The sequence below is a fragment of the Gorilla gorilla genome, chromosome 16 (genome assembly GCF_029281585.2).
Source record: "Gorilla gorilla gorilla isolate KB3781 chromosome 16, NHGRI_mGorGor1-v2.1_pri, whole genome shotgun sequence".
In the NCBI taxonomy this organism is placed as follows: domain Eukaryota; kingdom Metazoa; phylum Chordata; class Mammalia; order Primates; family Hominidae; genus Gorilla; species Gorilla gorilla.
The window spans coordinates 100,386,417-100,398,973 of NC_073240.2; the positions used below are offsets into that span (position 1 = coordinate 100,386,417).

At 46.7% G+C, this 12,557-nt stretch overlaps 1 protein-coding gene across 39 annotated transcripts in view; it reads right to left on the reverse strand.

Moving 5' to 3' along the window:
• Positions 1-12,557, reverse strand: part of TTC23 (tetratricopeptide repeat domain 23) — a 114,947-nt gene that overhangs the window by 23,300 nt on the left and 79,090 nt on the right. For all 39 annotated transcript variants that reach the window (XM_055364082.2, XM_055364080.2, XM_063698866.1 and 36 more), the window contains one exon: positions 2,205-2,332. In XM_055364082.2, coding sequence (XP_055220057.1) covers positions 2,205-2,332 — 128 coding nt within the window. The remainder of the gene's footprint in view (positions 1-2,204; positions 2,333-12,557) is intronic.

Here is a 12,557-nt window from a genome sequence, read left to right on the forward strand (position 1 = left end):
CTGCTCGGAAGTGGGAATTAGAAAAGGCCAGTGTGGCAGGAACATGGATCAAGGAGAGGAGGCGAAAATGAGCCTGGAAATGTCAGTGGAGTCCATGTCGTGGACGGTACTGTGGGCCATGTCAGGATTCTGGTTTATCCTGAGGGCATCGGGGAGCCAGTGGACTGGCTTTTACAAGTGAGTGTTCAGTGGTCAGATCTGCTTTTTGGAAACATCACCATGGCTTCCTTATTCTGAGTGGATTAGAAGAGGGCAAGCATGGAAAAAGCAGCTGAGAGATAGGAACTTGTTAGAGCGGTCCAGGCAAGAGATGATGAGTGGCAGGACTAAAGATGGAAAACAATGGATGCAGTCAAGTTCTATTTTGGAGGAAAAAATGGCTGAGGAACTGGATGGAGTGGGGCATGAGGGGGCAAACCTACCCCATTATTCTGACCTGAGCACTCCCCTTAAGTCTTCTAGAGATGTGAGGGGGGAATGGGGAGGGAATCTGAGGCCCCTGGAAGGCCCCTCTCTCTCCCTGGGGTTGGGTGACTGAGAAACATCCTGAAACTCCCATTTGTCCTGGTGATTGTGGCCCTACTTTGGCCTGAGAAACATGGGTGTATCGGCATAAAAGCCCGTGTTCCCTAGCTGACAGAAGGCGGGGGTGGAGGGGGATTAAGGACGAGAAAAGAGCTGTGGGCGAGGAGGTCTACAGACGGTAAGGGAAATAGAGTTTTTCATTTCCAAGATTTGCCATGATAGGTTAGAGTTGAAAAAAATACATAGTCAGCCCTCCATATCCATAGATCAAAAATTATATGGGAAAAACAATAAAAATAACAATACAACAATAAAAACAATACAAATAAAAAATACAGTGTAACAACTACTACCATAGCATTTACATTGCATTAGGTATTATAAGCAATCTAGAGATGATATAAAGTATTCAGGAGGCTATGTCTAGGTTATATACAAATGTGACACCATTTTGTACAAGGGCTTGAGCATCCTTGGAGTTTGATATCCTTGGGGGCTCTGGAACCAATCCCCCACAGATACTGAGGAACAACTATATATATATGTGTGTGTGTGTGTGTGTGTGTGTGTGTGTGTGTGTGTGTACACATATATGTACTGTGTACATATGTGTGTATATATGTATGTATGTATGGTTTTCTAGGAAATTGAGATGGTGTTAACCTCTGATAAGAAAAGCTTAACAGAGGCCGGGCACAGTGGCTCACGCCTGTAATCCCAGCACTTTGGGAGGCTGAGGTGGGAGGATCACGGGGTCAGGAGTTCAAGATCAGCCTAGTCAAATGGTGAAACCCCATCTCTACTAAAAATACAAAAAAATTAGCTGGGCATGGTGGCGGGGGCCTGTAATCCCAGCTACTCGGGGGGCTGAGGCAGAGAATTGCTTGAACCCAGGAGGCGGAGGTTGCAGTGAGCCGAGATTGCACCACTGCACTCCAGCTTGGGTGACAGAGCAAGACTCCGTCTCAAAAAAAAAAAAAAAAAAAAAAAGCTTAACGGAGAGGAGTGAAGAGTAAACGGGACTTAGGTGCGCTGAGAAGAGGGTGTGGGCATATATGCACACATACATATATAATTGTTCCTCAGTATCTGTGGGTGATTGTATATATATATATGTATTAATATGTATACACACACACACATATATATAAAAATAAAGCAATGGTATGTTAGGCTTTGCAAGGAATACATTCCCAAGGGTTTAATTACCAATGAATATAAGGTCTGGGTCTTGTTCTATTTTTATAAGTCATGTAAATCACGCTTGTACGAATCAATACTAAACAACTGAGCTGTAACTTCTGCACCATATAGTTTTCCTTAGACATGCAAATTCCATTCATTACCCAAACTGAGGAGAGAGGGATTAGACACACTAACTGCCACACTATTCCAGCCAGATCTGCAGGACTTCAATAAGCAGGGCCTGTCCACTATTTCTTTAGGATCTTTTGTAGGTGGGCATGACAATCTATGTTCTCATAAAGTCTCCCAGCTTCTAAGAGCAAGTATCTCTGGAAGCTGCCCCAAAGGAGCCCTAGCCTTATTTATGTGTTCCTCTAGAGACTGGCACATGCTTTGCACACAGCAGGTGCTTAATGGATGCTTGCAGAGTAAAGGAGTTGCCCTTTGGATATCAACTGTGAATAACTAGACAATTGTGATCCAAACTCACTTACCTCTTTTTGTCCAGTCATTTGTAGAAAATGGCAAAATTCATCTTGAATTGAAAGAAATTTGGTTCTTCCCATCCCTTTGGAATCCTTAAGATGAGCCATGCTCTCTTGAAAATACTGCTCAGCTACATCTGAAGAAAAGCATTTATTATAACTTTGAAAACTGCTCACAGATTTGAAATGGAAACAGAATAAATATACTGTTAGCAGTGTTGAGCTATTTGGAAAGAGGTATTGGGACAAGAAAAAACAGTTAAGACTGTCCTTTGCCCATTAATCTGCCTGTTTCATTGGAAAGAATTTAGGTCTTGAAGGATACCGCAATTTAATTTCTTTAATTTTCATACATCTAGCTTTCCCGGTGATACATAAAGAAAAGTTACTGCAAAAGAAGAAACTATGCCCCAGATCTGAACACACTGGTAAGTTTTCAGGCTGATCAACCACTAATTCTTCCTATAACTTTAGTTATAGGGTAACTATGACTTTACTGAGGGTAGGACTCTGAAAGTTCACTTATTTTGATGGATTTGGAGTATAATCTTGGTACATATTTCTGAAACATGAAAAATCTGGAAAATATTGCTGACATGCCGCTGAGGGAAGAAATCATTCAAAACCCCAATCATTCCAAATACTTCAACATACTGGTTATAATATAACACAAATATTTTTAAATGCATGCCAATCTTGAATGCAAGAAAAAGAAAACCTCAGGTATGGAAAATGACGAGAGAACTAAAAGCCAGAGAAGTGAGCGGGAGCTGAGGTTGAACGGCCCGTGAGCATATTAGAAAAAAGGTCCATCTACTAGTACTAGGGTTTTCTAAGCCTGAGCAGGACTAGGTATGAAGCCTGAGGCTCATTTGTGGTGGAAAGCTGAATAGGACTCCCTGCAAAAAGCTGGTGTGGCCAGCAGAATTCTAAGGTGACCCGTGACCCTTGCCCTTGTGTAGTCCCTCCCCTGTGGTTATGGATGGAACTTGTGAGTATGAAGATATAGTTCTCCTGAGATGAGCTTATGTTATAGGGTACAGCTGACTTGAAGAAAACGAGATTATGGCCGGGGGTGGTGGCTCACACCTGTAATCCCAGCACTTTGGGAGGCCAAGGTGGGAGGATCGCTTGAGCCTGGAAGTTCAAGACCAGCTTGGTCAACATGGCGAAACAAAAAACAAACAATACAAAAAAAAAATTAGCCAGATGTGGTGATGTGCACCTGTCGTCCCAGCTACTTGGGAGGCTGAAGTGGGAGGACTGTTTGAGCCCAGGAGGTTGAGGCTTCAGTGAGCTGTGATCACACCACTGTATTCCAGCCTGGGTAACAGAGCCAAGACCCTGTCTCAAAAACAACAACAACAACAAAAACAAAACCAGAAAGATTATCCCCTGGGCCAGACTTAATCACAGGAGCCCTTTAAAAGCAGAGTTTTCTCTGGCTGGTAGCAGAAAAGGAAGTCATATTTATGGAAAGCATGACAGAGATTTGATGAGAAGGATTTTGCCTGCTGCTGAGATGGAGAGGGATATGGTGGAAGGACCTGAGCAAGAGCAGCCTACGGGGGGAGCTGAGAGGGGTCACTGGCCACCAGCTCTCCAGAAAACAGGGACTTCAGTCCTACAGCTGCAAGGAACTGAACTGTGCTCACAACAGGAACGAGCTTCAGAAAGCACCCCAACCTCCAGTTGAGAGTGGAGCTGGCCAACAATGCAATTTCAGTCTGAGCAGAGAAGCACGCCTTACCACACCAGACTTCTAACCTACAGAACTGCAAGGTAATAAATGGGTGAGTAAACAAATTTGTTACGCAGGAAATAAAATGAATACAGCCAGTGCTATAGTCTGAATATTTATGTCCCCCTCAAATTCATGTGTTGAAATCTAACCCCCATGGTGATGATATTCAGAGGCAGGGCCTTTCAGAGGTAATTAAGTCATGAGGATGGCACCCTCATGAATGGGATTAGTGTCCTTATAAAAGACACCATTAGAGAGTTTCCTCACTCCTTCCACCCTGTGAGGACACAGTGAAAAGATAGCTGTCTATGAACCAGGAAGCAGGTCAGGCACCAAATCTACCAGAGCCTTGATCTGGGACTTTCCAGACTTCAGAACTGTGAGAAATACACTTCTGTGGTTTATAAGCCACTTAGTCTATGGTGTTTTGTTACAGCTTCCCAAACACTACGACAGCCAGGAATCTCTAAAATGAAGATAAGAACAATTGCACTGGTTCCAGGTGTGGAATTAAGGGTGTCTATCCAGAGGTTCTGACTAGAAAAAGAATACCTGAAATAAGCATATATGTAGTCTGAATGTGTACCACCTACTTGGTCTGGAAATCCTGAACCAAGAAACCAGCACAGAAACTAGTCTGAAACTGGAAAAATCACAGGGCTCTAGCACAGGGGTTGGCAAACTTATTCTGTAAAGGACAGGATGGTAAATATTTTAGGCTTTGCAGGCTGTATGGTCTCCATTGTTGCTATTCAACTCTGCTGTTGTAGCATGAAAGCAGCCGTAGACAATATATAAATGAATAAGCATAACCATGTTCCAATAAAACTTTATTTACAAAAACAGGTGGTGAGCAAATTTGGCCCATGTGCATAAGTTTGCTGCCCCTACCCTACAAGAGGAAAATGCGAAGGTTTCCTCCCCAAAGAGACATGGGACTCCCACAGAAGCACCTGTAGAAAATAGCTTCATGGTGACACATGACAAGCACATGAAGTCTGTTGGGGAAGATTATGACCCGTATATACAGTGGTCTACCTGACATTTCCACTTGGAAATATCATATTTATTATGGAGCACTGTACAAAACATTATCTTTTGCTTTTAGAAATTTCCTCAATATTTGGTTATTCCCTTCTATCATTTCTAGTTTTGCATTTGTACTTCCTCTCTGTTTTCTTGATTAGGCCAGCTAGTGTTTTATCTGTTTCATTATCTTTTCCAATGAATTGATTTGGATTTATTTTTCTCATTCTGTGACGGTAATGCCAGGTGCTTCCCAAGTGGCCTCCATGATCTTCAGGTACAGCTCTCTAGAACACACGAGGATCAAAAATCCAATCAGCCCCTATAAAGTGTGCTGCTTCTTGGAGGCAGCAGGGTGAATGGGAAAGAGAGCAGGCTCTGGGCTTGCGTTATCTAGGCCCAGGTTCTGGCTCTGCCCCTTACAGCTGTGTGCCTTGCTATGTTCCCCATCTGGAAAAGGGGACCATTATATTAATAACTGCCTTATAAGGAGGTATAAGGAGTAAACAGATTAATGCATATGAATAAATGATAACAGGACTGACATATAGTTGGTGCTCAATAAATGCTGATGATTTTAATTTTAGGGACAGTTTTGATAATTGTGGCTATGGGTCCCCATACTAGGCTGAAATAGCAGGCAGACTGGAAGCAACAAGTGACAGAAATGGACATTGAGAGGACAGAAATGGACATTGAGAAGACAGAAACATGAAAACACACAGAGCAATCAAAAGACACAGAAGTCTAGCATCCTTTGCAGATAAACAGCCCTGTACACCTCAAGAGCTCTGAGAACATGCCTGAAATTCACAATGAGAATCCTGGGTCTTAAGAAATGATCTAATTACATTCCACAGGATCTGTGTTAGAAAGGAGAGACGTAAACACTTTGGAAATATGTCTACCAAATCTAGTCAACCTAAAGAAAGCTTAGGTCTGAAACAAGTTATGTTCATCTGCATGATTTACTCCATGTAGATTCTAGGCAGTTGCCAGACAGGAGCAGGAATTGCAGTGCCAGCTGGCCCTGGGGTCTGCAGTTAGGCAGAAATCAATTGAACTGGATTCTTGTAACCCTCTTTTTCAATGGGGCCTGTCCCCAGCCAGACCAGCAGATGCATTTCTGGAGCACTCCTCAGAAGGTTTTGTCTTGGTGGGAGAAAATCTACCACATGGAAAATGTTACCTCTCTTCCTCATAGCTGACCCATGCGAGAAAACGTTGCAGATTTAATGTGCAAATTGAGTATTAACTTTGGCTACTTTGATAATCTAATGTCAGCAAATGTTGAGGATGAAGTGGCATTAATGTTATTGATTATAAAAGCATTACAGAGATGAACATTCATGTCTAAAATGAATGAAGATAGTCAGGAATGGAGTACTCTTTCGTTATTTTAATTTTCTGGCTGATTGGGAGTTAACTAAAGAACGTAGCTGAGCAATTCTTTTTAAAAGTAAAGGTCTTTCCGCATCTCAGCCTTGTCCCTAAAGATGGGCCCTTACTGTGCTTATGGTGAAGACCTGCAGATGTATAAGGCATGGGGCAATTCGTGCACTGAGTTTCAGACTCCGGGCTTTGGCTGAAGCAGCATTGCCGTGCTCAGGGAAAGGCAGAGGCCAAAAGGGCTAGGGAGCATTTCCCTGCCCTCTCCTGGGGTAGGAGCCGATCTCCCTGGCACGGGTGGACACAGCCGCACCTCACATCTTTCTAGTCCTTTTCTTTGTAATGTTCTCTCACCTCCCAGGATTCCTTCCCCTAACTGCCCTGAAAAGCACCCTGTTTTGGGCTGGTCCTCTCAACCCGAGAATGGCATGCTCCTTTCCCTCAGTGCAGCTCAGCTCACAGAGAAGCTTTGAGGGAGGATGCTGCAGGGGTCAGTTCCAACTAATGTGCAAATGGCTCCTAACCTCAGACTTAGGGACGCCCAGTCATATTTTCCAAAGAGGATGCTTGTTAGTGTATGTGGACCTCCGGAAGAAGGAATGGGTGCGAGGGAGGAAGGAAGGGAGAAGAGTGCGGAAGGAGTGTATTCCTTACATGAAGGCAACGCAGCTATCAAAGTGACAGAAGGCCAGGCGTTGTGGTGGGCAGACGGAGATGGGCCCTGCCTGGGAATCTGCCCTCTGGGGGCAGCCTCCTCAAGTCGCTGCTCTCTTTCTTCCTTTAAGTCCTTGGCTTCTCTAAGGTTTTGTGCTTTTCCCATTTTTGTTCCTGGTAGGTCTCTAGTCACAGGGGGATAAGGCCAGATAGAGGGTTCCCAGACGGATGTTGTCACATGCAAGCCAGCCACACATCAGGCATCTGAGAACTCAGGTTAGGACCCCTGTATATTAGAATGGCCTAGAGCTTAGGAACAGAGGAAGGTCTGGTGTGTCCACGTGTGCACCTTCCTTGTCTATAGATTTCAAACCACTTTTATCTTTATCTAGGATACAAGAAAGCTCCTTTATTGCAAGATCCTGACTTATTTCCCCCAACCCCCTCACCTCCAAATTAACTTTGAGAACTAAATCCACATGAGCAGCCTTTGACGGGAGGGCAAATTGAGTACTATTACTACGGCAAAGGGGTCACTTCCTGAGAAGCAGTTTATTCTCCTGGCAATGGACATCCCAGTCTATCTCCACCTGGGACAAGTGACAACAGGATTTCCAGGACAGGAAGTCATAGCCCCTTCAAGTGGCTGCTGCCTCCCGGCCTGAACCTTGTGCCCTGAAACAGGGTGTGGGTTCACAAAGAGCCAGCAGTTTCAGCACTCTCACACAAGGCCATCCCTACCTTTGAAAACCACTTCTAGAATCCTCTGCAATCTGATGCCGAAGGCCTGGGCAGAAGCTGAGGTCATTTTCTAAAACACAGGAGCATGACTTAGCTTGTAAATCTGAGCCCTAATGGCACAGGTGTTCCAAGGCCACGATCTTCTATTTTCACTCTAACAGAATGTTTAGGTTGTCTGTGAGTTAGAGCAGGGAGAAGGTGTGGCTCGGTGGGCAGGGTGGTTTGATGTCTCCCCAGACGGCTCTGTCTGAGGACTTGGAGCCGCGTCATTCCAAAAGACCCTGAAAGATTCTGTGTAGAGATGTTCGTATACAGGCAAAAGAAAACAAGGCTTCATCCCAAGAGCAAGAGGAATGCAGGACTGCAGTGTGGCCCACTGGAGGGGAGGTCAGGAGGCTTTTAATTAAAATAAATTCCAGTAACCCTGCGTTCATTTTCCTGTGGCTGTCCTAAGGCAGGAGTTGGAACAGTAAGGACAGCTTTCATTAAGAGGGAGGCCTCTCTACAATGTGACGATTGTCTTTTGTAGCAGTCTTAGGAAATAGTCCCTACTCTGTACCAACCGCAAAGGACCCCAGGGAGTTTAAAAATGGAAAGTCCCAAATCATAGCCTGGCGCTAACCCGGAGGAGCTCCCTCACCCAGGAAACACATTGAAGCTACTTAGACCCTGCTGGGGGCTGCTGTTCGAGTCTGCTAGCTTGTGGAGGCCACACGGGAAGCCTGAGAACACATAAAGCCCGGAAGAGACTCCTTCCTCACCCCAGAGCCTTCAGTGGTCCTCACAGGAGACCCTCTTCGTGAGGAACACTTTCACAGTGCCATAGCCAGGGGCCTGTGACATGGCTTCAGGGAGTGGCAGGGCTGCTGCTCACTAGCTGTGTGATACAAGGAAGTCTGTGGCCATCTCTAGGGACAGGTGTGCATCCATGAAGTGAAGTGATCCAATGGCAGCAGACAAGGTGAGGCTCGCAAGGTATAAATATGCAGAGTGCCCACACAGGGCCTGGTCGCCATTGGGATCTGCCTGCCTTAAGGGTCCTCACCACCAGGAAAGTGACCAGCCCCCCTCCATCACCACAACTTGGGGCCACCATGTAGTGAAGGCTTCCAGCAACCTCAAGTTCCTGTTACTTGTCTTGGTGATGTAGATGCGTTTTCCATAAGCTGCCTTAAAAATCCCTTTTGAAGCCAAGTCGGGGTGTAAGTTACATAGGCTTCTCTAAGAAGTTCTGAACGCAAATTACAAACCAGCTCAGAAGTGAAAAACCCGAACCTCATGAACGTGGTCATCATGCTGCTTATGCACTTCAGCCTCCCCAGGAAAGAAATGAAGACAGGCTTTGCTCTCAGACACAATCAAGGGACAGCAGTTGGTGAGCAAGCTTGATGAGGTTTCAGCTCTGCCCCAGCTAGAGGGGTCAACGCACAAACTTGGGTGGGGAACAGGCCTCCTCTCCTCCTCCTCCACTGGCCCCAAGGGCTGCCAACCCCTGCAGCCCCTACCTGCCTCTCCTTTAGGGCTGCTCAGAGCCCTGCACCCTCAGCAGGGTGGGGTGGGGATGGGACAACTCCCTCTCTGGGTCTGGAGTGTGGTAAGTGGGTAGCACCTGGGTTCCATTCTAGGCCTTGCTTGGCCTCTAACTTGCTGAGTGACCCTGGACCCCAATCCCCTAGATGTGACTACTCTAGGGTGACTTCCAGAAGTTTCTGAGAAGGGATCCTCCTAATGCTGGTGAAAACAGAGTATGGGGCATCTCTTTCCTTCTCTGGGCCTCAGCCTCACTCCACTGCACCCTCACTTCCCCTTTCTCCCTCACTCCCTGTGGGGCACAGAGCAGGGATGGATGCCACATGTGCTGCTTGGGGAGCTCAAAGGCAAGGCCAAACTCAGGCTGGTTGGGCATTTTGTAAAAACAAATGGGCCCTGAGAAGGGACAGAGGAAGGCTCTCTCAGAGCGCACAGGGGCCCAGGGGAGTGGGAAGTCTGAAGGGAGACAGGCAGCTGGGGCGTGGCCAGCCATGGCTTACTCTCACTTGACTGTACCACCAGGCCCCGCTTGGAAGCTGAGGTTGGAGGCATCATGAGAGAGGCAGCAGGGACAGCTAAGAAGGGCATGGGAAGGTAAAGGACACCTCACTGTGGCTACTCCTAGGTGTCCATGTCACCTGTCAGGGGTCCACAAGACCTAGGGCCTGTGTACACCAGGGATGCCTGATTTCTGGTCTCTTTGGAACACATGGGGCCCAAGGAGCATCAGTAACCCAGTGAGCAGGGAGTGGGGAGGGTGGGCAAGCTGAAAAGGCAGGCCACAGGGGGAAGAGTTGAGAAAAGGGAGGGTCGTGTAAGGTAAAAAAGAGGAGACCTGGGTGAGATGCAGTGTCCAGCTTCTGATACTGACATTTTTCCAGTCTACTGTGTAAAATGTGGCTAGAGGCTAGGACCAGTGGGGGCGGGGGAGATGTACATATTCGTGCACAGGAAATTTTATCTTAGGAATCCACTTAGTCAGCCCCTGCTCCCTAAGCTCTAACCGGACAGAGCCCATTCCATCTGCTGTCACTGAACGCTGCAGAACTCCCCGGCCTGCAAGAGCCCAGGCCGCAGATGGGGCTACTTCCAAACAAGGCCGCCTGCACTCAGCAGGCTCTGCTCTCTCAAAGGCTGAAATGTTCTTGGCTTTGAACCATTTCATTTTAATATCCTTTAGGAGATGAGTTATAAACACAAAGCCAATGCCCTGAACACTTAGCAGGGCTGGGAAAGCTGTGAATACCAAGTTTGTCTATGCTGCTCTGGGAAGCTGGCCGGGCTCAGGTTAGTGACATTCCAGGAGCCTGAATTGGGAATCTTTGTGCAATCACAAGCCTTCGTGACTTCTTGGGCAGTTTTGTCTGCATAAGGAATACAGGGAAGGCACAGAGCAAAGGGATCAGCTTGTGCGTCGAGACTGAAACACTTGCTTCTTGGCCAGTGGCGTTTTGTTAGAGGGCAATGCCTTCAATGGGCATTTCGCACGCAAGCAGGCAGGCTACAGAGAATCCTCAAAGGAGAAATTTTTCTCATTAATAATTATTTTCTTCAAAAATCAAAACCAAAACCAACCCCCCAAAAGTCTTTGTACCCTGTACAAGCAGGTTTAAGCACAGGAGAGCAGAGCTAAGATTCCCCCTTGGTGCTGGGTGGAATGTGCAGATTTGCTCCTGGGATCCAGCCAGGACTTCCGAATTAGAAGTGACCAACGTCCAGGTCAGAAAGTCCTGTGCTCTTGAGAGCTGTGAGGGATTTAGTTGCCCCTTAGTTGTTACACAAAGATAAGCTGCAAATTGCCCTCTCTTATTTCTCCCTGGTGGAGGCAGCAGAGGCCTGGAGAAACCTAGGCCGCAGTAGATTTCTTTCATTCCTGCTGTGGGGGCATTGGCCACGTGAGGGGAGAGCAGAGAGGTGACATAAAAGACACTGGGAATGTACCCACCTGTGCTCCTGCTGCAGCCCCTAGCTGGGTGGTGCCTGTTGCATTTCTGCTTCTAGAGGGAAGCTGATTCCCCACACGTGCAACACGTGCTGGCCTGGGGAGCTCTTTTCCAGCCTTTCCCACATCTGCCACTGTGGGCACAAGGATTTCAACGGCAGCAGTTTTTAAACTATGTTCATGGGGTAGGAATAGTTTGAGGGTTCTTCTTGCTTTTATTGTTCCTGATGTGCCCATTTAGGTGATTCGTTTGAGGCCTTAGGGGCAAAGGTTTGTGCTCCTTTTTGCACCTGTTCCAAGACTTCACGGTGCTGCAGGACACTCAGCATTTATTTCTAGCCCACTGCTTCTCTGCTCTGGCTCTTCACTTAGCATTGACTCACCTTTAAGGCCTCAGTAAGCTTTTTTCCTAATAGCATCAGGGTGATAAACAGTTCAAGTGTCTTCTGGTTGATAGGTGCTGAATCTGACAAGGGCCTGCCTAGGAGCACCATACAGACTGATGGGGACTTGGTCCTTTTGGGGTAGAACAATGAGTAGAGACAGTAGGTCCTTCAGATTCATGGTACTTTCTGGTACGAAGAGGTGGCAGTATGAACTCATCTGTAAAATGGGAGGTCCTGTCCTGCCTCCGAGGGTTGTTAAAAGGATTCAATGAGCGTGTCTGTGGAAGTACCAGCACCTGCATACAAGAGGTGCCCAAGTGCTGCTGCTATGGTTGTTACTGTCACTATGATGATTCTTGCTTGCTCCTGAGTCTCTCTGTCTTTTTTTTTTTTTTTTTTTTTTTTTTTTGAGACTGAGTCTCGCTCTGTCGCCAGGCTGGAGTGCAGTGGTACAATCTCGGCTCACGGCAACTTCTGCCTCCAGGGTTCAAGTGATTCTCATGCCTCAGCCTCCCGAGTAGCTGGGACTACAGGTGCGCAACACAACACCCAGCTAAATTTTTGTATGTTTAGTAGAGATGGGGTTTCACCATGTTGGCCAGGATGGTTTGATGGTCTCTATCTCTTGACCTCGTGATCCACCCACCTCGGCCTCCCAAAGTGCTGGGATTACAGGTGTGAGCCACTGGGCCCGGCCTCTCAGTCATCTTTTGCTTCTGCTTCAAGCAACCAATCCTTCAGGCCTAATGCAGAAGTCACCCCCTTTCCCAATTTGTAAAACTATCATTCCCAACTCCTTGTGCCTGGGAGAAGTTGTCTTCTTACCCATCTACTTTATGTTTCTCACATTTTTTTTTTTTTTTTTTGGAGACAGAGTATTGCTGTGTTGCCCAGGCTGGAGTGCAGTGGCACAATCTTGGCTCACTGTAACCTTTGCCTCCCAGGTTCAA